Raw genomic sequence first — 26,789 nt, 5'->3', positions numbered from 1 at the left:
TAAACATAGGATTATTTTATGAAGCAGATTGCAGTTTTGTTTTTCTGATTCCACTACGTTTGATTTTTTTTTCTTTTCGCGATAAATTTCGCACTCAATAAATTAATTCTTTTTATTCATAAATTTTATCATTAGGTTTTTTTTTTTTTTGAATTCCGTTGTTTTTGCCTTGTTCCGGGTTTTAATATTTATGCTAGTGCCTTTTTTAACTATCATTTCGGTTCGATAACTTTCAAGTGTTTTTATTTAGATTAATAAGTTTTCCTTTTATTTTATCGTTTCCCCCCGTATAATTATCTTGCGTTGTTTAATCATTGGTTTTGTTTAGATTATTTAATTTAGGAATTGTAATTATTTTTAAAAAATAAATATGAGAATTTTGTATTTTTTAAACTTTATTTTATTGTCTAAACTTGCAAATTTTTTTATTCTTTTAAATGTTATATTTCTAACATTTTTTTTTCTTTTTAAAGTTAGGAGTACCTTTCTTTTTTCTCTTACTTTATGCATTACACTTTTCGGGTTCGATAAAACATACTTCGGGTTCGATAAAACATCGATTAACGACACTTTTTGGTCGATCCAGAAAACCGGGAAATTCAGATATCCGGGATAGCGATGGTCCCGAGCATCCCGGATAATTGGTTCTCTACTGTACATATGAATAATTTTTTAGATTATGTAAATTATGTATTCTTTTATAAATGTGTTGATTTTTACCTATACTTCATTAGAATCAATGAAGAGAACTTTTGGCGTAATTATTTCTATCGAGTATCATTGGTCAAACAATCGTCTCGAATCAGCAAAATGACTCACCAAAAGAGTAAGTTTAATTGTGTAATATCCTAGCTAGAATTTTTATTTTCATTGAATTTAATTTATTGAGATTTTGCATTTTATAGTACCTGATAATATTTAATAGTGCTATTTTTTTATGATGTTTGATAATCACATGAAATCTAGCAAGTATTTAAATTAGCGTTATGTGGTTTCATGTGAAATAAGATTTATGTAAGTAATGAACCCTGTGGCAGAATCACAGTGACATTGTAGCAGAGCATTACAGTGTTCTTGTAGAAAAATTTTTCATTTGGAAAACAAAAAAAAATTATTATCATTTTCAAAAGATTGCCTTTCTTGTATACCGTTAAAGGTAACAAATGTTATGAATTCTAACTTGGTTTTTAAAATCCTGATTTCTTTCATTTCTTAGTTATAATTTTTGATATTCTAGTGATTTCTTTTAAAATACTACTATTACGACACGCAAAGTACGAGTAGCGCATTTAAGTAATCACTTTTTGGCACACTGAATTTGCCTCAGTGTCTTAAATCAACAAGGCTTTCAATCCTTTTTTTTTTACAATTATTGCTGTAAACTTTCAAATTTTTTTTAAAATCTCGATATTTTTAGTACAATTTTATTATGCCACGCAAAATTTAAATCACACATTTGATTATTCACTTTTAATGTGAGGATTCCCCTGTTTTTTTAGTAGTTAATGTTTCTCATTTCCTCATGGTTTTGAAATTGTGGTATTTTTCATTTTATATTGTACTACAACGTATGAAATTTGAATTGCACATATAAATAATCACTTTTCGATGTGATCAGTTTTTGCCGATAGTATTGTAAATTCATGTGGTATTTATATTTTAACATAGTTTTTAACGATCGCAATGTATTTCATACAATATGAGGAAATTTGAATGATACATTACTTTTTCATGGTGTGTAACGTTTTTAAAAAGTGCTTGATGGTGCATATTTTTGATTTTCATTTTTTAAAAGCCCTTAAAGGTGCTTTTTTCATTGAGTGTTATTAAAAAGTGCTAAATTTTTCCTTTTTGAAAATGAGATTTTTTTTCTTTACCATGTCTATTTTTGGTATGTATTATGCAAGAGCATGGTTTTCACATTGTTCTAGTCAGCATTTTCACAATTCATTTAACCACAATCTATTTCAGTGTGCCATTGGTCTGTAACGTATTATGATAGCGCAAATGTTACATATATGAAGAAATACTTGAGAGTGACTACTGAGCTGGGTTTGGTGAGATTCTTACACTCTCATGTGCAACTCTGATGCATTTTGCAAGATACTCTTAATTAATTTCAGGCTTAATTTTCCTTCCTCTGAAATCGGACCGAAGAATCTCTCTATCTTTTTATGGTGGCCAATATAATCAAGAAAAGAGCTCTTTGTCAGAAACTAGTTATTTTATCATGCTACTGTAAAGTTTTTGAAAATTATTTTGCATTTTGTTATAGTGGTAGTAAATATTTTTGAGTGCTTGAAAAGTACTTTAATGCTGCTTATTTTTTGTTGCGAGATTTGGCTATGCACCCTGTTTTTGATGCAATGATTCTATTGCTTTTTCAATACATTTTCTTGGCATTCATTGCTATTGATTTCAACATTGTTTTTTAAATCAGATATTTTTAATACAATATTAATTTACAACAAATGGATCTATAAACACACCATTTTGAAAAGTATGATTTGCTTGATTTTGTTGTCGTTCTTTTTTTTAGCAGTTGCTGCCATAGATGTTATGATGTTTAAATTTTTTTAATGTGATGATGACTAGCAGACTGCAAAAGGGAAATAATTACTATTCACCCCTTTCTAAATGCAGTAATAGTACCTATAATATTATATATTCTTTTCAACGCTGGTGAAAAACAATTATTGCATTCCAGGAGTCTGTCCAGGGCAAATTTACTACCGTTTAGCGGTACCTTCACAAATTCAACTGTAGGAAGAACGGTAGTTTCACAAATTACTTTTTCTTAAAATTTTATTTTTGTATCCCATAGGAAACAATAAATCCATATATTTACCATATTTTTGTGTTGATTTTTTAATGTAATTTTTAATTTTTCACAAATTATGTCTAAATTTTCACAAAATAGGTACCTCTCAGAAAAACCTAGACAGACCCCTGCATTCATATAAATGAGGAATGAGACTTATCTGCCATTTGATAGAATCCGCTTTTTCTGTTGTTTTTGCCCGTACCCTATTTTTATTCGAAATAAGAGTTGATTGCAAAATCAAAATTCATGTTCAATGGCAATTGCTGTAACATATTGCAATATTGGCAATTAATTCAAAGTAGTGGGGGCAATAGAAATGCCTGCGACTTTTTCACTGAAATTCTAGCATTTCTAAGTTTCCTTGGAATTAACATGTGTACCCAGTTTTACCCCACTAGCGTGGTAAAACCAGATGGTTTGAGTACACATCTTGCTACCTCTTGATCTGTTTTATCAACACAAAATACTAGGAAGAATTTCGTCAGGAGCTGGTACGATATCAGCAAAGAAGATATATGAAGGTTAGTTTTCTCTTTAACTGTTAACATTTGAAGGAGAAAACACCTATTATTTTGAAAAATAAAATATACATACAAATATAAAAAATGTTTAGTTAAGTTTAAATTGAAATAAAATTTAAAGTAGTAATCAAAAAATACTTAAAAGCAGCAACAGCAGTATTTTTTAGTCCCTATCAAAACGAAGAACTCTTTTAAAAATGTTAAGTCAGTGAAAGAAAACAAGACCTTGGAAATTTTTTTTTCACCTTTTACTAAACTTAATTATTTTATAGACATCTTTAGTATCCCAGAAACTTTTGTTTTTTTTAAGTGACTGCAGATAGTTTGAAAGACCAAACTTCTGTGACTTAAAGTAAAAGATAATTGATAAAATTAAAGAATTAGGCGGAGAACTTGTAAAAATTTTCTTAGCATCTCATTATTCAGATGTGTATTAAATTGAACATGATCAAAATTATTTTTTGATTCTATGCTTCAAAATTTGTACTCAAAATATAGAATGGATTTTTGTAACTTTATCACAAAATGACAAAAACCAGTTTTTCATTTCTAAATTTTTGGCCCCCTAGCATGGCTCTAAATATATTTTTGAGTAATCTCCACTCAATCTTGCTCTGGTTTGATGTTTTTATACTTAGAAATTAGATCTGAAAAATCCTAAATATTTTTTGATCTGTATTTCAAACATGTCTCTGGAACTAAGGAGCGTTACTACAATTAAATCTCCTTTTACCTAATTTTTCTATTCTTCATTTTAGAAAAATATTTGTAACTTTTTTTTCTCTTAGGTAGTAGTGGTGATTCCACACCTACTTCTCCAGCAAAGAGTTCATCTGAAGATAGTATTAAAGGTATTTTATTTCGTTAATCTAAATGTTAAATATTTTTACATGTTAAAATAATATTTCAGAAGTAACTACTACTTATATGTAAAAGAAATGTTATTTTTAACAGTTTAAAACTGTTCATAACTCGAATTCAACAATAATTACACAAATTGTAATAATAAAAAGGATTTTATTTCATTGTGGTTCAGTGGGTTGAATCTAAACTAAAACTTAAGAAGTGAAGAAAAAATAATAAAAAAATTGTTTGCGCTCAGCGCCATCTGTTATTATAAATCCTCAACACTCCCCACTTGAACTCCTCCGAGTTCACTAAAATTTTAAACATAAAAATTAGACAAAAATAACATAAACATTTTTAAAAAAAATAACATTTAAATGCAAATAAATTTGAAATGAGATGCAAATATTCACTTGAAAGAAAATAAAAAAAAACATAATCTAATAAGAAAATTAAAATAAAAACATTATCATTGTTCATTTCAGTCATTGAGTTCTAAAGGATAAATAAGTTGTACTGGGCGTTTATATTCGCCGTTGGATTTGCGAATAAGGCAAGATCTTACAAGTCCATCACGCCCTTGAAATACTTTTGTTATAATACCTATGTCCCATAATAGTTTTGATTTTGTGGTGCCCTCCATCATAACCACATCTCCCACTTTCAAACATTTTGTTAAGTTAGGAGAAGTAAAGTTGTGTGCAGATCTCAAATTAAACAAATAGCGCTCTTTCCAGCGCTTCCATAAATTAGCCAATAATGTAGCGTGGTATTCTTTTCTTTTTATAAGAATCTTTTTGGTGGATTCTCTATGGATGGTTTCTGTGAAATGGGCTGGATATTCTGCCTTTTCTTTACCAAGGGTTAAAAATTGTGATGGGGTAAGAATTTCCGGTTCACCAATTTCGTTAGTGATGTAGGACAAGGGTCAAAGATTAACGATGGTTTCGATTTCAGTCAATATAGTGGTTATCTATTCAAAATTTAAAAGAGCTTTTTGAAGTATTTTTTTTAGAGGCTCTTTGACACTTTTTACCAATCTTTCATAAAATCCTCCCCACCAAGGGGCAAGTTGGACGATGAATTTCCAGGATATTCTCTTAGCAGCAAGAAAGTTTTTGAATTCGGCATTTTCCAAAATATCAAATAATCTTTGAAGCTCTTTATTGGTACATTTAAAAGTCTTGGCGTTGTCGGAGTAGACTGTATGACAACCACCTCTTCTAGAGAGAAATCTTCTGAATGCGAGCAGAAAAGTCGAAGTAGACATGTCTGTGACTAATTCAAGATGTATTGCTCTCGTGACTGCACATGTGAACAAGGCTATATATGATTTCTTTATTCCATTTTCACCCTTGATGTAGATTGGTCCGGCAAAATCAATTCCGCATACGGTAAAAGCAGGAGTTTCACTAATTCGATCTTTTGGAAGCTGTCCAGTCATTTGGGTGGAAGGCTTGGCTGTGTATCTGCGACAAATCGAACATTTCGAGACAACCTTTTTTACTAATTGTCTTCCTTTAGGCACCCAAAATCTTCTCCGAATTTGTACTAGAATGCTGTCTACTCCAGAATGAAATACATTTTCGTGTTCTCGCTTGACAAGCAACTCTGCAAATTTAGACTGTCTTGGTATGATTATAGGCTTTTTCTCATCAAAGGAATAATCTCCTTCGTCCAATCTTCATGTGATTCTCAGGATACCTTCTTCATCAAGATAAGGAGCTAAATTGAAAATAGTAGAAGAAGCTGGAATAGCCAAACTAGATTGGAGAGCTCGTATCTCACTTTCAAAGAATTTTGCTTGAGTAAGCTTTACTAGTATATCTTCAGCATTTCGGAGCTCTTCTGCAGTCAAAGTGTCCATATTCTGCTTAACTTTCTTTAAACACTTCAAATATCGCACTACCCACGCTATGATTCTAACAACTTTTTCCAGGTTGCTAAAGTTAGCGATATTTATTAACTCAAGTTCTTCACCATCTACACATTTCATAACGGTGATTTCATTTTTACGATACTCAATTTGTTCATCATTTTCTTTGAAGAGTTTCAATTCTGGCCACATTTCGGTCGGAAGGGACAACCAAGGTGGACCCTTCCGCCAAATGTCAGAATTCTTCAATATACTCATAGAAGCACCTCTACTAATAAGATCGGCAGGATTGTCAATTCCGGGGCAGTGGAACCAGTCCTTAGGTTGAGTAATCTCTTTAATTTCTTCCAATCGGTTATGCACAAATTGTTTAAAACGAATGCCAGGAGTTTTTATCCAACAACACACAATAGAGGAATCGCACCAAAAGAAACTGTCACACGGAATTTTTACGGCTCTAGTAATAGTTCGAAATAATCTAGCAGAGAGGAGGACACCTAGTAGCTCAAGTCGTGGTAATGTAATCATTTTGAGGGGCGCAATTCTACTTTTAGCTGAAACAAAACATGTAGAAATATGCCCATCACTAGTTTCTGATCTGATATAGGCAACTGTACCATAACCCTTTAAGCTGGCGTCAGAGAAGATATGTAACTGTGAACTTATAATTTCTTTGTTACCTGCTTCGAAAAAATAATAACGCGGTATTTTCAAATCATTAAGTTCACCGAATTGTTTACATATTTCGCGCCACTGATTTTCCATATCTAAGGGTAGCTCTTGATCCCACTCCAATCCGCTTTTCCAAATGCTTTGAACTAGAGATTTTAGAAGCATTGTAAAGGGTCCCAAAAATCCTACTGGATCAAAAATACGCCCAATGATTTTCAAAATAAATCGTTTTGTTATTTGCCCTGTGTCTATCAATTTTAACAGATATTTGGACTCAAAGTAAAATACATCTTTTTCAGGATCCCAACAAACTCCCAAAACTTTAAATGGAAAGCCTGATTGACCTAACGATTCCTTTTCATTCTGAACATCTATACCTGCATTCTTCCATAATTCACGTAATTTTTTATCATTTGTTTGAAACTTTCTCAATACCATGCCCGCATCCCGAAATATTTCAACACAATCAGAACTTATTTGAAATGCTGTATCTGTACTGTCACTTCCCCCTATGACGTCATCGACATATACCCTTTCATTTAGTAATTCATACGCAAGAGGCTTTGATTTTGCAAACTTTTTAATATGCTCTTTAATAGTAGCCGCTAAGAGAAAAGGGCTACAGTTGATACCAAATAGTACGCGGCAAAATCTATAAATTACTGTAGACGAATCATTATCGGGGTCATCTGACCAAAGAAATCTTGTGACATCTCGATCTTCTACATTAATCCCTATTTGTAAGAAAGCTTGTTGAACGTCCCCTATAAAAGCAATCTTGTTTTCCCGAAACGCTAGCATAAGTTCATATATATCTGGGTATAAATTTGGCCCAATATACAAACAATCGTTAAGAGACAATTCATTTTTCTTATGCGCGGAACCGTCAAATACAATCCTTAATTTGCTAGTTAGTTTATCGTTTCTTATAACCGCCCTATGAGGTAAATAACATTGTTTATAATTTTGGGGATCAGTGTTTTTAACTTTCTCAATTATCCCTTCATTTTCGTAAGTTTTTATAACTTTTTTATATTCTTCAAACAAGGATTTATCATTCTTAAATCTCCTCTTTAATTTGTCAAACCTCTCTGAAGCCAGCTCAAAGTTATCATTTAACAAATGTTTTGTATTTGGTCTCCAGAGAAGTCGTACACTATACCTATTATTTTCAAAATGCAAATCAGAATTAAAACCTTTTAACAATTCACTTTTATTATCAACATTTTCTTCGTTCATAGTATTTATTCCTAATCCTTCAAGGTTCCAAAACAAAGAATAATCAACATCAGATATTATAGTATTGTTTACAATCCTACTTAATTGGCAATTATTCATGAATCTCCCTTGAACCACAAAACCAAATAAACTATCGGTTGCAACGAGCCCTTTTCCCAGCCTCAAAGACGTATCAAAGATTACGTCATGTAGGAAATCGGCGCCGATCAAAATGTCTATATCAGCAATTTCTCCGGTATCCGAAAGAAAAATATTATTTTTCCTTGCTAATTGTTTAATTTTCTCATGGGGTGCGGCTATTTTCCCACACGTTATTTTTTCTACTACAAATGCTTCAATGCAAACATTTAATTTTTTATCGTTTTTGTTCTGAAGATTCACTTTCACTAAATCATAAGAACACCCCTTGGAAATTTTTTCTCCAAAACCGAAAACATGCAACCGTTCAGTTTTAATGGTCCTGAGGTTCAACTCATTACAAATATCCCGTTTCAAAAAACTGCGATGGCTACCAGAGTCAAATAAAATTCTAACCAACTTCTTTACATTACCATAAATCAAATACGCTAAAGAAGTCTGTAAATAGATCATTTCATTTTGTTTTCGTTTCGAAACACATGAAGCGGTAACGGATGCCAAAGTATCGTTTTTCTCTTTCGACTCATTATTTATTGCTGATTTATCACAAATTAATTCGCTATGCGGTTTCTTACATAATGTGCAAATACATTTATTCCAACATTTTTTGGATGTGTGATATTTCTTTAAGCACCGGAAACAGCGAAATTGATCTTTCAGCGTTTGTTTTTTTTCTTCGATGGTCAGAGAACAATCTTTCGATTCGTGATTTTTGGAATTACAAAACAAACAAAATATGTTGTTAGATGCCGAAACTAATGCTGAGGAAGATGAGAACTTTCGATTATAATTATGTTTACTATGGCTCTCCGACCGTTGCTGTGTTTCAAAATGAACACTTTGTTTTTTAGAACTATTAGACAACACATGTGAGGCTTCTCTACATTCTACCTCTTTTCTAATAAATGAAATTAGTTCATCAATGTCAAAATCTACACTTGATTTTCTATTTTTATTATAATCTAAATTTAAATCCTCTGGTAGCTTTTGTAAAATAACAGGACAGAGTAAATTACCATAACTACCTTTTGTTACATTCATTGATTGCAAACTGCGAATGTGGATTTCACATTCGTCATAGAACTTACGTAGAGCTTTAATATCATATGAATTTCTTACAGAATTAATTGATAAAAGTTTATTCATATGACTACTAATAATTAAATCTTGCCTACCAAATCTTTCGGTAAGCAACTTAATAGAAGAATCATAATTACTTTCAGTTAATGAGAATCCAGAAATTGCACTCAAAGCAACTCCCCCTAAATACATCTTAAGATAATTAAATTTATCAATTTTTTTAAGACTCTCATTACTATGTATAGCTATGTTATAGCTATTCCAAAAACTGTGCCACTCACAAGCATCACCAAAAAATTTGTTTATCTCCAATTTAGGTAATTTAACGTTAGCAACGTGCGAGATATTTCCATAAGTTATATTTTCTTGTAAATTATTGCTACCACTATTAACCGTTACTTCCTGTCTTGTAGTCGGGCATTTCAGTAAATATCTTTCAATTTTGCCTTTATAAGCCACTACTCGATCTTGATACTCTTGACTTTGTATGATTTCACTATCTAATTCATCGCTCTTATCAAAATAATTTTCAATTTTCAAATCAAGAGCCTTTAAAGTTTCGTTTTTTTCATTTAACTGATTTAGTGAATCATACGATGTATCAAAATCGGGAAATGTTTCTAATAACAATTTGTCAATTTTATTTATTAATTTTGTAATCAACTGTCTGATTACAGCTCTTTTGGACTTTAATTTTTCAAAATCATCCATTATAAATGGCTCGCACGTTACTATAATAAATACAATACAATTAATACAATAAAATATCAAAAATAAATTACCGACTTAAGGGAGACCAAAACAAAACAAATGTTAACTTACATTTCATGCAGGTGGCCTGTTTCCCGGTTGATGCACCATAACTCGAATTCAACAATAATTACACAAATTGTAATAATAAAAAAGATTTTATTTCATTGTGGTTCAGTGGGTTGAATCTAAACTGAAACTTAAGAAGTGAAGAAAAAATAATAAAAAAATTGTTTGCGCTCAGCGCCATCTGGTATTATAAATCCTCAACATATGCATCATCAGAGCTAAGGTAAATTTTTTTTTTTTTTTTTAAATTGAAATAATATTTTTAGTTATTTTTAACAATGTTGTAAATTTTTTGTATACTGAATTATTTCACATTGCAGTTTTTAAATATTTTAGCAGGGCTTATTTTTATAGTTGCTTTGCAGTGGTTTCTCGCAATTTGATAAGGGTCAGACAGAATTAATTTCAGTATTAGCTACTGACAGTTACAAAAACATATGTATGAATTTTAATTTAGATCTTAAATAGAAGATGTGAGTAATTATTAAGTGAAATTCCTATTGCTTTTATTAAGGCTAAAAGTTTATATTGAATTTATAAAACCTAGTTGAATTTAAATTTGTCTAAATTGTAGACTTAAAAATAATTTTGATCTTGAATTAAAATGGCAATTGCTATGAATTGAATACAACATTGCAAATATTTTGTTAAAAGAAAATTGGATATTTAACACAGGTTCATTGTTGTCACTTTCATTGAAGTTACTAAAATATTATAAATCCACTGATTCTATCACTAGCTCTTATTATAATAACAATAGAAAAATTAGCTTAGTGTAATATTAATCCTTTAACAGTGACATATAGTTCAGAAAAATGGACCAAAAATGGAAATTTTTTTTTGACTGTTTAATTTTATTCTTTACATTATTATAAAAGTTAGAAAATGGTTTTTTATTACAAAAATAAAATTTTAAAGGCAATATCTACTGTATAAATAATTTTTACATACACATAAAAAAGTGATGGATTGCACACACATCTTATTCAATTAGAGCAAATTAAACAAAATTTTTAAGCTAAATATTATATAACTAGTATAATATAATACAAGCACAACAATATGATTTTCAATACATAAATTTTACATATCTTTTATAGTATGGTATATCCCAAAACACGGTACTGCACACAAGCCCATATCTTACTCTTTGCCCATGACTGAAGTCTTAATCGGTGAAGAACTAAAACCACTAATGCCATCTATTAGGAAAATAGTAAATTAAGTATTTTAAAGTAGAAACAGACTCAGCTCGGGCTTCACAAAATAGAAACGTTAATTTTTCTCCTCTCCGAGTCAGTTCAGGCATCACAAATACTGCATGTAATAGTTGCCCGTACTGGATTCGGGCGACACTGGCTAGGGGTTAAACAAAACTTAGTTAGTTTATTTATTTTCAAGTAATTTTGACTATCAAAAGACTATAATTGCTTCAAATGAGGCAAAAATAATTTGGAAATTGAATTGAAATTAATTCTTCGAAATTGCATTTAAAAATCATTTGAATGAGGTTAAAAAAAATTATTATTTTCTTTTTTAAAAGTTCTTTTTAAATTTGTCTCCTTTAACTGCAAATGGTCCATAATTTTTATAAAAATATTTTGTAAAAAATTTTATTTCCGGAATTACCGGGACTTCGGCAATATATAATATATATCGAAGTGAGTGAAGAATAATTTGAACTTTTACTTTCATGAAGAAAGATATGTTCCTTTTTTCTTTTTATGTAGTGAAGAATAAGTACTTCAGTTAATTAAATAACTAGCTCCAAATTCCAAAAGTAAATTAATATGATTTAATTAAAAAAAATCATCTGAAACAGGTAACAGAATTGAGTCTAGGTTAGTAGACAAATAAGTTTGTGCTCTTCCGGCATTAATTTCTTTTATTTAATAGCCAAGTCATATTATGGCTTAGGAAGAGTTAACCTAACTGTTTAACCAAGGAATTGAGTAGTTTTTAAGGAAAACATCTATAATTTGAAACAAAACAAAGCTTGTCTGCTGGTGCTCTTTTCAAACACTATAAATATTAAGCTTCATAATTTGCTCTTCTCCCCAGAACTTGTTTTGCTTTAATTGCAATAATCAGACCTTTACACGCATTTTCATCAGAGAAATTGGGACAATGACAGAAAAAGATGACATTGCTCTTGGAGTCTTTGAGCGGTGGATACTAAGAGTTATTTTTGAAGAAATAAAAGTTGATGGCTTATGGCAGAGATGTTCAAATCTAGAACTTTATTGTGCCTTAAAGGAATCTGATATCATCAAATACAAAAAAATCCATGAATTAAACAGGCTGGTCATGTTATTAAAATGAGCAAAGAATGTCCAACGCAGAAAATATTCTTCACCCGGTCTTTGGAACTAGAGCTAGGGGCCGACCCAACCTCAGATGGGATGACTGTCTAGAAAAGGATATCACCAGTTTAAGAGTGATTAATTGAAAAACCATGGCCAAAAGTAGAGACCTGGAGAAAAAAAATCGTGAGGCCAACGCCCTACTTGGGCTGTCGTGCCACTGAAGAAGAAGATTGAGGCAGAATATATGTTCAACTATCAGAGAGGCAGCAAAAAGAAATGAAAAAAAAAAAGATTTTTTTACTAATACCTTTTTTTTACGATTGCAAGCATTAAAAAAAATTTTTTTTTCAAAGAAGGAAAAGTTTTATTTACTTTGATTGCTAAAAAGTGTCCGAAAAATAGGTACTTCCCATACAGGAAGTCCAGATATGGAACTTAGTACCGTGATTATAATGTTGTTTGTGTTAATTCTTGAATAAGTTTTTAAGATGAAAAATTTTTAAATATGGTATGACTAATCTATAGCACAAAAATGTCGTTTTGTTTAAATATAATCATTTTGAATATATGTGATGAATGAAATGTGTATCAGTTTGCAATTATCCACTTCCTTGCATAAGTTCAAAGAAGGTACTGGTTTGGAGTAATGAATTCCCAGATTGTTATTGAGTTCATCCGGAATTGAATTCAGAGTAATCCTATTTTTAAATTTTGTACTGCCCCAATTACTCCAAAAAGTATTAAGTGGTTCTCAATGGTATAGTGCAACCTCGAAAATCCAAACTGTTCCGTGGTTTGGACGGTCCGAATTTCCGAAATTTTGGAAGTTTAGATATCTTACTTTCATTGAATGATATATTAAAGTTTTGAATTCGCATGATTGATTTCACGACTAAACACGCATGTGTTGATCTCCGGTCTCAATTTTATCAACTTAACATAAATATACACTTTAAATAATAAATAAGAGGCATTAAAATGACACACACAAAAAGTAGCTGAAAATAATAATATATTTAAATCAACACAGTTAATAAAATGTAAACTAAATTATTTCTTAAACATATAAAAAATCGTAAGTTGTTTCATAGATTTCATTCTATGATTACTTATTTTTTTATTCACTTTATAAAGTGACATTAACTTGTGTTCGTCCATGATGTTTCTTTGCTCCAAACCTTTAAGAACACTGTCCTTATTTCTTAGCATTTCATACAACGAAACTGGTCTTTTTTCATTTTGAGTTTCCTCTTCTGTACCACTGTCATTTTCTTTATGGCCATTCCTTAAAACGGCCATTTTTATTTTGTCATCAGTCATGTAATTGACACCAGGTAGGTAATTTGTTGTCGCAACTCATTACCTCATTAATGTCATCTTCATCGATTTTAAATGTGCACTTTTTTGCATATGCGAGAAGTTCATTTATTTTAAGCTTTAAATTTCGAAGTTTTGAAAATTTAAAACCTTCAAAATGGTTTGCGTTTTCACTTTCGTCTTCAAAGAAGATTGTAAAAGGCAGAAATTTTGCCAACCATGTCGCAAAGTTTCAGGCGCAACATTATTCCATGCATTTGCGGCACAGTAAAAGGCATCCTTTATGTCAAACTCCTTTAAAAATTCCGTGATGCTCTTGCTCTGATTGGTAGAACGTAGCATTTTCTCCAAAAAGTCATTTTCATATTTACATTTTAAGTATCTTAATATTCCATTATCAATCGGTTGAATAAGCGAAGTACAATTTGGAGGTAAGTACATTGCCTGAACTCCTGATTTAGATAAAATTTCAGCTGGAGGATGTGCTGTACAATTATCTATAAAGGGTAATTTTTGCTTCAGTCGGAAGCCCAACAGCATTTCAGCGAGCTCGAGCTTTCGGATCAAAATGATCGTTAAACCACTCTTCCATAAATTCTTGCCTAATTCATGCATGTTTGTTTGCTTTGTATGCAACAAGTAGACTTTGAATGTTTTTCAATGGTAGAGATCTAGCACTTTTGCTGATTACCATCAGCATGAGGTGATCAGACCTGGAAGCATTAGCCCACACCAACACAGTTAGCCTCTCCTTTATATTGTTCATGTTCGTGTAGCTTAATAATGATGGTTAGTTCATTTAACAAACATAAACTTAAATAAAGACAATTTCCAGGTTATACATAAAAAAGACGTTACATAGATTTTTTAAATATATCTTACTATCCTGAAGAAAATTAACAAGGGGTTTCTATTTTTAAGTCTGTGGTAAAGCCTTGCCTGTGCCATAATAATTGCGCCAGTCAGAGACACTTTCTCACTTTTCTTTGCTTCACCCATTCCATCATTATACTATCCAAATCTTCGCTGTTAGATTTGCATAATGTTTTTCCTTTGTCTATCTCTAAAGGTACATCACTTTTTGCTAAAAACTGCAGTACTATTTCATTTTGTTTAATTAAATCATAAACAGTGGATTTGTCGAGCTCGTATTCTATTCAAAGATTAGCCACTGAAGTTCCTGAGTCATATTTCCACGGTAGTTCTACTTTTTTTAAAATTGTAAGTGAATTATGCTTCCTCTTCTTTGAACTGTCATAATTTTCCACTTAATTGATCGTTTAGGTAGTATGATGTTAGCAATTAAAACTAATATGGGCTTAAAACTCAAGCTGAATTTAAAATGATCAAATTAAAAACTAAAACAGATGTTTCCATACTGGAATTGTATTCGACTGTAACAGCTGATCCTAAATATTTTCTTGTTGTCAAGGCTGGGATATGAAAGAATTTGCTCTGCCTCCTAAGCTTCAAGGTTAAGATTGAACCAGTTTTCTTTCTTTACATAGAAGAAAAAAAAGGCGGTAGAAGAATTCCTCCTCCTGCATGCCTTATCCATAAAGCACTGATAAGAATGACTGGAATTTCCTTATCAGCCAAGTGCTTTCAGTCACTTCCCACCCCACCTCTTCATCCATTGCTTTCTTGTTCAAGAAAAGTTGTGGTTTTGCACTTTTAAATTAAAATTTTTATTTAAATCGTTTCATTCTTCTTTTTTTTTTTTTTTTGAAAATAGATTTAGAAAATTTTTTCTGACGAATTTTAAAAATTTCCGGATTGTAGAACTTCGGATTTAATAAAAGGTACTTCAAAGTACTTACAATGGAAGTATACATAAAATCTGTATCCAATTGAAATTAAGCGTAAATTAAAGAGCATGCTTGAGAATCTTGGAAAGGGGAAATATTTGTCGCTTCTGCTGCCCCTTGGGTAAAATATGCCTTCTTAAAGTTTTAGTCCATTTTCTTATTGAATAATTAAACATTTTAGGTTTTGTGGCACAATAGTTAAGCTATTTGTTTTCTAACTGAGAGATTAGGGGTTCAAATCCTAGTTGAGGCTTTAAATTTTGTTTCTACATTTCAGATCTAACAAGATTGATAACTACTGTATATATCAGTGTATAAGGCAACTTTTCAAACTCTTAAAATTTTACAAAATTTAGAGGATCGACTTATACATTGGTAATAAAGTTGGACATTAATTGTTTGGGAAATATTGATCCATAATAAGCTTTAAGATAGATATAAACAATTCTACATAGATTTAACTCTTTCAAATACTATTTTTAATATGTTAGATACAATTAATTTTGCTTTATTCCCTCAAATTTGTTTTACATATAAAGTTTCTTACATGTTATAAACCATAAGATCAATATAAATAATTCAATCTAAATTTAACTATTTCAAAAACTATTTTTTATTTGTCAGATACAATTAATTTTGCTTTGTTCTCTTTTCAAATTTTCTTTACATATAAAGTTTCTTTTCAAAATAAAACTTTAAATTTTGTTCAGAAGAAAATTAAAAGGAAAAGTTAAGGTAATTTATTTTCAGTATTAAGATAATTTATATTCAGTGGAGTGTTTCAAAAAATATAATGCAATGGAAACTTTAAAAATGCACCCTAAAGCAACAAATTCTTCTCTTTACCTCATCATGAGGATACTACATCATCCTTATCTACTCTGTCCAAAAAAAAAAAAAAAAAAAAAAAAAAAAAAAAAAAAAAAAAAACGGCTTCAACCCCAATAAAAGAATTCAAAATTCCTGAGTTTTTTAAAAGATTTTACACTGGCATTTAGATTCAATCCACATTTTGAAATGCATCTAGTGTCATATGACAGTTTCACATATGACGTCTATAAGGGCAGCACAGAATTTTCCTGTTATTTTAAAGCATTTTTGAAGTTAAATATATTCAACTTGAGACAAAGTTGTAGACTTAATAATTTTTTTTTTTTAAATTTTAGAATATGTGTCATATGACATATATTTAGTTTTTTTCAGCGGTAGACCAAAAATCTGCTATCTCGTAATCAAAACTAGGGGGTTCAACTTATACACTAGGAATGAGCGAATTCAGTATTTTTATTCTATATCTAAATAATTTTTTATTTTAAAGAAATTTTTTTGCAGAATTTAAACATTAAAAAACAAGAATTTTTTTTTATTGTTTTATTATTTTTACTTAAAATATATGAGTTATTGAAGATAATTGATTTTAATTTAGTAATTTAATTCTTTTAATGCTGAATTCCTTTTATTTTGCATCTTTATTTTGCAACATATTTTGCGGAATTTAATTTTGAAAATATAAACAAAATTGCTGTATAGTTTTTGTTTAAAAAAAGATAGAAAAACGAGATAAATAGAAAGGAACTATTTATCACTAAAAAAGAAGATAATTTAATTGAAAAGAGTTGGAATACAATTCAAACTCAATACAAAACAATTCAAAATCATAAATTCAAAAATATAAATTTCTTAACAAGAATTATATTGTAATTTTGCTTACATTTTAATAATTTTATTTAATAAAAATTTAAAATATTTATTGCAAAATGAAAAAATTCAGTTAAATCAATAAAAAAAATTTAAATACAATTTTTTATAATAATTTATACATCTTTGTTAAAAAATAAAAATAATAAAGCATCTATGAGTTTTTGTTTTTAAGAGTTAAAGTTTTGAAATTTTTTTTAAATAAAAACAGTAATAATTTATGTATTGAATAAAACATATTAAATAATTATAAATCATTTTAGATCAGAAATTTAGAAATATAAGTCAATTGACTGATCTCTCAGGTGGGTAGCTTAACTGTTGTGAGACAAATCCACCATGAACTACAAAGTTTTATTATTTAAAAGTTAATAAATTAAAACTTTAAGGGGACATATTTTGCTCCAGGAACAGAAGTAGCAATAAATTACCCTGTCCCAGGTTTTCAATGCTGCTTCATATTTAATTTAAATATCATAATAGTACTGATTTTACAGGTGTACAGTGTACAAAAATAAACAACGGACCATCATAAGTAACTTTTGATCTTATGATCGAATCTTTACATTCTAGGATTCAATCTTAGTAGTTTATCAGGGTGACCTCAAATATGCTAATTAATAAGTGCAGATGATATTCACTATCAGACGCAAAAACATACTTTCTCTGAATAAACATACCTTTCTTCCAATGACTTCAGATTTCTGACTCCCAAACTATAAGGGGTAGCTGCACAATCTAGGAAATATGTTTGCAATAGTTTTGTGAGGAGAGTGTTCCAAAGTTTGAACCCCTTAGTGTTAATTTTGCTTTTTACATATTTTGCCATTATCTTAAGCACTTTTTAAGCAAATTAAAATATTTTTGCAGGCAATTATAAAATTTGTTTGTCCAAAGATAATTCCAAGCAAAAACTGAATTTTAGTAAATATTTATTATTTTTTATTATTTTATTTAATAATAGATGAAAGAAATTTAAATTGTTGTTTTTGCAATTTTTTATTATCATTTTAATAATTGCAATTTTTTACATCATTTGAAAGTATCTCATTTTTCAGGGCAAAATGCAAACATTGCGCGAAATCGGTTGATCAGTTCCTGAGAAATCGAATTTTATAAAAGTCATATATTTAAAATTCAATTTCTGAGGAACTATTTAACTGATTTCGATCAAATTTTATATTTTGCCAAGTAAAATTAGATACTTTAAAATGTATATCTTACAATTCAAACTTTTTTCCAACTATTATTAAATAAATTAATAAAAAATTAAAAATATTTATTAAAATGTATTTTTTGCATGGAAGTGTGCAAAATTTTTCTAATCCGCTTAAAAAATGCTTCAGATATGGTGAAATATGCAAAAAGTAAAATTAGCATTAAGGGTTTCAACTTTGTATCGCTTTCCTGAAAAAACTATAGGGACCATTTTTGCCATATTATGGCTATCTGCTATATTTTGGGGGTCAGAAATCCGAATCCGTTTTAAAAAAGGTATGTTTATTCAAAGAAAGTAAATTTCTGTGTCTTATTTTGTAACTGAGAATATTGTCTGCACTTTTTAATTAGCCTATATGAGGTCACTCCTTCGAAATATAAAGATTGAGTGATTGAACTTGAAGATCCGATCATTAGATCAAAAGTTATTCTGGGTGATCCCTTTTTTAGTTTCTTTGCTAAGTGTACACTTTTATAGTAAAATATCAGACATACTGATACAGACAGCTTTTTACTCACAGTCCTTGTTTCTCTCTAACCGTTATGTTTATGGGGTTTAAGCAATTGCAAAAGTATACATTTTGGAAAACATCTGAATTTGTACTTTTTGTATTGCACACATATTTTAATACAGTTAATAAATAACATTGGTGAGAAATGTTTTGGTATGAGTTTTGTTAGTTCATGTCACAATAAGATACTTTAAATTTTGATAAAGAAACATGCTGGTTGGTTTGTCTTTAAATATGCTATCTTTTTTAGCTGGTATGGACAAAACTACTGCTGATGCTGGTGGTGGAGCTGATTCTGATGCAACTGATAGTCCAAACCATGAGTTTGTTAGTGATTCCTTTCAATCTAGCAAAGTATCAGCTGAAGACATCAAACAAGGAATGAAGATGCTGGGTGTTACAGACAAATCTAGCAAGGGTATCTCACTTTTTTGATTTCCTGTGTGAATGATTCTACATTAAAAAATAAAGTGTTCCAACAAGAGCAAAAAATTTAAACATTAAATAAGACAGTGTTTTTTGATTTAATCATTTAAGACAATTTGTAAGTATGTCTGGAACAACATTTCTGATAATGAATTATATGTTTTTTTTGGTGCTTAGTTCAAACTTATAACATCGTTTAACCAGGTTTCTTTGATTGCCTGGCTGTGTAATTTTTCATTTTACAACAAAATTTAGCTGTCTAGAATGTGTCATTTAGCACTTTTTTTTAAACTTGGTTTATGCTGACAGTATAATTTTCCCAGCGTTGAAGAGTAAAATCGATATTATCCATAATTTAGCCAAACTATAACTAAATTTCATCAAAAGAATAAAGACTAAGGAAGGTATACCCCATATATGTAATTTTTTACACAATTTCAAAATGCCTACATTATTATTAAATAAAAATTTATAGCTCGAAAGAATTTTGTCACAGATAGCTCAAAAGAATTTTGCCTCAGGGGCTTATACCTTACTTTACAACTCCACACGCTTATAAAAGCTTACCATTTTTTTTGTTGTATTAATGCATGTGAAAAAGAGAGTTTCCCTTTTCTTGTAGGTAATGTAAGAAAATGTAATACTTAGCATTATTTAATGTTAAGCAGTATACAATATATAAATATATATAATTTGTATAACTTTACTTTATAAAATGAACACTCATTATTTTTTTTCAATTGGAATCAATACAAGTTTTAAGGAGAGCATGAGAAATTTAAGGTAAAATGTTTTTTCAATTGAAAAAAAAATATTTAAAATAATGGAATGATTAAAAGGACTTTGCCTGAATACATATGTGTATATAAAAAAGGGAATACATAAAGAAAAAATACTTTTTTATTAATTTTTTAACTCTTTTTGATCTCAAATATGCTAATTAATTTGTACAGATAATATTTTAAATTGCAAAATCAGACACTAAAACGTAGTTCCTCACAATAACTTTTATCAATGAATTTGGATTTCTGACCTTCTGAATATAGGCTGTAACCCTAATCTGGAGAATATCCTCCCAATAGTTTGGTCAGGAGAGTGGTCTAAAGTTTGGATCCCTTAATGTTAATTTTACTTTTTGTGAAGAATCTGTAGAATTTTTTAACCGAATTGAAAAATTTTGGCATACAATTATAAAATTTGTTGATCCTAAAATAATTTCCTTGAAAAATAATTTTATGTGGCAAAATATACAATTTGAACAAAATAGCTCAAATAGTTCTTGTAAAATTGAATTTTTAAATGTACGACTTATTTAAAAGGTATGATAAGAAGATCTAGACAACTATAAAATAATTTATATAGATAAGACAAAAAAAAATCAGCTATATTCTTTTTATTTGAAATTTTATTCTGTTGAAGTAACTTACTTTATTTTATCTTTTAAAAATAAAAAAGAAGCTTGAAAAAAAAATAATAAATCTGTGTCAAAGGAAACTTTTGTTTCTAAAGCAGTTTAAAATAAAGTGAGAAGTAAAAACACCTGCATTTCCAATGAACAAAATAAAGAAATGGAAGTTGGAAAAAACTGATCAATCAATCTTGACAGCTGTGCTTGTGCTTTACTGATTAGCCCCTAAATTTCCCTCCTCTGTTTGACCATAAATTGGCCACACCCAGTTGACATTGAAACTACCATGTGGACAATAAAATGAATTCTATGCCTTTTGCGGTTTTTTATTCGAGTCATAAAATTTTTTTTTTATTTTGCCGATTTTTATTTTTTCTTGTTAATTGTTGCTTGCTTGTTTTTTTTTTAATCGTTATTAGTTTTTAGCTTGTTTTTCGTTGTTATTCATTGTTAGTTTCTTAGCATTAATTGTTAAAAAAATTTTTTTTTTGTAGTTCCCTGTTAGCTTTTTTTTTTTCTTGCGAGGTAAGCGTCTTTTGTTAAAACAAAATGTTATCTAAAAGAAAAAACGAGAACTATGATCTCGCTCCAAAGAAGAAACGATTATTTCTTCTTCATAGGATTCTGATTATTTCTTCTTGATTATATTATATAGATTATTATTTTGATTAGTAAAATTTCTCTTAAGATGGGCCAGTTTTAAATTCACCCCATCATAATCTACGATCGAAACTTGACTAAATTTATTGGTTTTTCTGAAATTAACAGTGGAATTGAATTATAGTAATATTTGGGGGCCATATTGGAATTTCCGAAAGAGATCCGAAGTTCGGCATTTCGTCAGTCCCGTGAGTGTCGGATTTAGGGTCCTATACTTCCTTTTCTGTTCGCTCAAATTACAATTGCCAAGGCGCTAAATAGATTTCTAGCTTGCGATTTTTCCTTAAGCTGGGGGTGGATACAAGATGCATACCTTTTAAATTTTCTCCTTATGCGATGTTTTTTTAAAATTATTATTTCGTTTATTTATTTTCTTACAGGCTGCTGCCAAAAAGTTTGCTAAGAATTGGCGATGTTCTGCTGCAGATCGCGATATGGGCGAATATTTCGTCGACTTCGTTATTAATTTTTTTAAATAGTCTTTATCTCAGAAAATTAATAAAACTTTCATTGACAAATTTTTTTGCTACTAAAAAGTATTTCGTCGGAAGCGCCGCATGTAGGAAAAAAACAACTTTTTTTCGATAGCGCCGCGACTCTTCCGCCGAAAAATACGGTAGTTAGTTTTGGCTTTATTGAATCATTTTTTTAACTAGTATATTTCAGTTTTTGAATTAGAAGCACATATCTCAGTCTATTTATAAGTTTTCAGGCTTTTGCTTTATCTTGTATATTAAGCTTATGTATTAAAATGTTGAGATATTACTGTAAAACTTCGACAATATAAAGTGTTCGTTAAACATCACTCTTAATATTTGGGAACTGACACAAAAATAAAACAAAAACCATAAATGCGAGGAATGAAACTAATATTTTAATAAAAACAAAAACATCATTAGAGTCTGACAAATCTATATTGAGATCAATTGCACTGAGACTGAAAAACACTAAAACCAGCTTGATTCTTGGATGAAACAGAAAAACAGTTCTGAGAAATGCCTGTCACTTTCATCCCACAATGACACTAGTTTTAATGTTTTTAAATACATCTGTGCTATTGTAGTAAATTTCTATTATAATTTATCTCAATTTGAAGTCTTTTGTCTCATTTGCTTTATTTTAGGCAAGGATTGTAAAAATTAGGTATAATTGTTGAACATACTATATATTGTAAACTGTTTAATCTTGCCATCATTTTAAACTTTTCAAATGTATATAAATGTTTTGAAATAGCATGAAGTTTAAATAACATGTTGTTTAAATAAATAAAAAGCTCATTCTAAAGGTGTGAATCATGTTTTATAGATGATGATTGGGAAAAGGAAATGCAACAAGAATTACAAGAATATGAAGTAGTTGCTGAAGGTAATGAAGATGATCCAGATTGGGAAAATGAAATTGAACAGATGCTGGAAGGCAAAGTTAAAGATGCGGTTTAAAACATTTACTAGCTATGTATAAAATTCTATTGAAACCTTTATTCTCACAATTGTTGTGTTGATATGTTAATTATTTTCATACCAAATGTATCAAATGTTCCCAAATATTCATGAAATATATTGATATCGTTAATAGTATATGCTTGTAAATGTTTTGTACAAATAAGGAAGTTTGTATATATTTTGAAATGTTTATTAAGTGTGCATACAATTTTTTTATTAAGAAGGAATATAACCATACATATTTTTTATTTACTTTAAAAAGATATAAGGGTAAATCATGTTAATTTTTCATCTTGAATTAAAGTATAGATAATACTATTTATCCTAAATTAAATAATATTGCTTCTGTAAGACCCTGATAGTATATTATCCCCTTCTTTAAAGTTTTAGTCTTACATCAGTACGTTTTCTTAAGTAAAAGAATATTTTCTAGAAAAATTGGTTTTTATAGAGTCAAAACATTCATCTTAATCATTACTTTAAGAAAGTATTTTGCGATACTTCTTTCTTTTTCTAATTAAATACTTTGAGAATATTTTTTGGGTATTTGTGATGAAAGTTTTCCTGTGATTTTTAAGCATTTGTATTAGCCATATATAATAGGATTGCTACTTTCAAGGTATTGCACAAAAATCTTTTTTATAATTATCTATATCCAGTAAAACCCTGATTTTACTTTTTTTCATCAGATCAGCGATAAAAAAACGCGCAAAGCGGGAAAACATAAAATCAGAATTAAAAAATTCCAAGCATATTTTTCAAAAATTGACACTTGCCAGGTGAACTGCTAGAAAAAAGTATGTAATCATTATTTGTTTTTTGTGTTTAGATAGAATATCTATGATTGCCTATTCAATACTAATAATTTTTGCAAATTCGCTTCTTAGTTTACATTTGCAAATAAAAATTGTTTCTGAGTTTATATGCTTGATTAGTTATGGGTATGTGCTCTGTTTTTTTTTCATTTTCATCATCACTACCATCCAAACCAAGCATTAAATCAGTTATCTAAGGAATTTCTGAAGTGATGAGATTGTCGAGGTTGATATATGCGTCATCAACTTACAGAAAATTTTCACCTTCAGCCACACCATTTTCTTTTATTTGAAGGACTAATGTCCTCATTGAATATTGAAAAGTCTGCTTTATTAAATCCGTTTGTTATGGATTTTTTATTAACTTTTCCCAAACTGAGCACTTTAAATTCCGAGCTTCCAGAACATTTATCTTTGTTTTAAAAGCATTCTGCAAATCTCCAGAATAAAGAAAAAAAGAAGAGATTTCCTAACCAATTGTTTCTTGTAATGATCTTTGAACAATTGGATGATCTCTAAACTTCCACATTTTTTATTTAAGATCCAAATGAGCAGTGCATTGATGAAGAAACAAATTGATTTTTTGCAGTTGCATTTCTTAATTATATTTTTGAATTTTGCTTCTTTCACCTCTCTGGTTTCCACAAAGGAAGATACATGCCTCAATGAAAAATGGACTAACAGGTTTGAATTTGAAAAAAACTTTGAGCATTTTGGGAAAAAAAAATGATTTGATCTGTCGCAAGGAAAACCACATTAGGATTTTCATAAAAGGGTTAATGTAAGATATAGGATATTTTAACCTTATCGGTTGAAGCAATTTTCATGAACCAGCAGAAAATGACTTTAGAAGCAGGATAACGTAAGAAATGAATAACCTAAAAAACCGGGTTCCACTCTATATATGTTTTCTATTTTAAAAAACGTTTGTTAAGATTTAGTGTTATGTTTAAAATATTAATAATATGATTTATGAGTAGCTAATATCTTTAGTGCAGTAAACATTGTATATTATGTATCACATTTGTAGTTCTCTGATCTTACTCCATGATCAGTCGCTCCTCTAATATATAAACTAACATTCCTTATCTGATAGCAGAAATTAATATTTTGTGTGTACTATTTATTTTTTAGCTCTTATAAATATTGTATTTAATTAATTTTTGCAGCTTTTTTTTTTACTTTGATATACCATAGAGTTTTATGCCTTTATAGATGGATGCTTAATTAGTTTATCTTATTTTGTGTGCCATCAATTCAACAAGTCAATATCTTGTGATGATAAGATTGAATTTAAATAGAAAATAGAACTTGGATTTTAACAAACGTTACTATTATTGTCTAAAAAAATTCATTTTAATACTTATAAAAAAACTCTACTATTAAAGAGTTACAATTTTTTCCTCCCATACATTTGACTTGGAAGCTATTAATAGTGCTTTGTGAAGTTATATTACTGTTTTTTTAGACTTGTAGTTTTTTAATTTGACTTATGTACTGTGCAATCTTTTAGAGTCTTAATGATGTTTTTCTAATTCGTATTTATTTTTCTGTCAGTATAGCATTTAATATTTTTAAAACCAGCAAGTAAGAGTAAAGCATTTTTGAGTATATGCACTTAGATATCAGATAAGGTAAAATCAAGGATCTAATAGAAAATGTTAAATTTTACTTTTTATGTAAAGTTTATTTTGACTGTAGCACAATAATATAATATTCAAAGAAAGTATCCAATAACCTTATAGAATAGTTATGTTAGTAGCTGTATTAGAGTTTAATTGTTCTAATAATCGTATTTTATGTTACTATAGTGTTTAAAATAACTTTATGCAGTGTGAAATAAGTGTACACAGTTTACTTTATGCATAAAAACCTGAAAGAAATCAAAATTGTATCTTAATTAAAAATTTGGTATTATGTACCTTTCGAAATCTTGAAAAATTTTCACCCAGTAATTGCTTAGGCATTGAATATCCCGAAAGCAAACATCTTTTATTCTGATTCCAAAGTAAAAGCATTTGAATAGTTTAGTTATTAGCTAATATATCAAAATATTGATACAAAGAAACGTTTTGGTCTATTTACAAATGGCATTTTACACTAATTTGTTTTTGTCTTAATGTATGTTTTAAGTTTAAATTAGTGTAAAATCTGTAAGTTCTCACTCAGGTTATTATTATTTTTTGTTAGTCTTCAGAAAAGTTTAATTTGAATATAGTGTGTCAGAATATATTAATTGGGAGGAAAAAGTCCATGTACATTTCTTAGTATTTGAACTCTGTTAGAGTTTTAGCAATGTTCATTTTTATCCTATTTTAGTTTCAATTTGTATTTTAAAATTAGTTATTTTTCCCCTCATTTTTTATGTGTTCAGACATTTTAGGTATTATTGCAGTGCACAAACACAGTTTAATATAAAACTTGCTTTTAAAAAAAATATATTGTTACATACTCTAATGCATGATAGAAATTATTTTAATTATCTAGGTACAGATTATTGAATAGATTTTACTTGCTAGTTTCATGTTTTATTTGAATGAGATTTATATAACTTTTTAGTTTTTGTTCATAAATGTATACTTTGTTTTTTAGTTTTCAATAATAAATGCAACTTGTAATGAGAAAATTTACTCTTGTCCTTAGAATAGAATAGATTGTGTTGAAAAATAATCTAAAGTATGTCACAATGGAGTAATGCCATTCATTAAGATTTTGAATTTGTGCAAACTATGCAAAAAACTATGCAGAAAACTATGCAAAAGAAACTATTTTTTTATTGGTTCATTTCCTTAGAAATGCCAAACAACGTGTGAAACTGTCGCACTGGGGAAAATCTCGTTACAGATTAGTCAGCTGTGAATTATTTATATCATGTAATGTAATATTGTTCTATATGAATATAAAAATTGTTTTGATGCAAATTAGGTTGTATTTTATTTTATTTACTGTTCATCTGTGCTTCTTCATACAATGTGTTCCATTGTCATTATCCTTAAAATATATTTATAGAATTTTTGTCAGAAAAGAGGTTAAAAAATGTATATGGGGTTGCAAGTTCATAATCAAACTTGCAAATTTGGCAGTTTTTACAAATAATATTTTCTAGTAAGGGGACAAATTTATGTTTAAATATATTACTCTAGGTTTAAGAAATTTGGTTTGAA

The 26,789-nt window shown here is 29.1% G+C and overlaps 1 protein-coding gene across 1 annotated transcript in view; it reads left to right on the top strand.

The window, feature by feature from the left end:
• LOC107447490 (Synapse-associated protein 47kD) overlaps positions 1–26,546 on the top strand; it is a 39,814-nt gene extending 13,268 nt beyond the window's left edge. The window contains exons 5-8 of the mRNA XM_016062785.4: positions 735–826; positions 4,134–4,196; positions 19,125–19,292; positions 22,674–26,546. Coding sequence (XP_015918271.1) covers positions 735–826; positions 4,134–4,196; positions 19,125–19,292; positions 22,674–22,807 — 457 coding nt within the window. The 3' untranslated portion in view covers positions 22,808–26,546. The remainder of the gene's footprint in view (positions 1–734; positions 827–4,133; positions 4,197–19,124; positions 19,293–22,673) is intronic.
• The last annotated feature ends 243 nt before the right edge of the window (positions 26,547–26,789 follow it).

The sequence above is a fragment of the Parasteatoda tepidariorum genome, chromosome X2, assembly GCF_043381705.1.
Source record: "Parasteatoda tepidariorum isolate YZ-2023 chromosome X2, CAS_Ptep_4.0, whole genome shotgun sequence".
NCBI classification, from domain to species: domain Eukaryota; kingdom Metazoa; phylum Arthropoda; class Arachnida; order Araneae; family Theridiidae; genus Parasteatoda; species Parasteatoda tepidariorum.
This window is presented reverse-complemented; position numbering and strand designations above follow the sequence as displayed.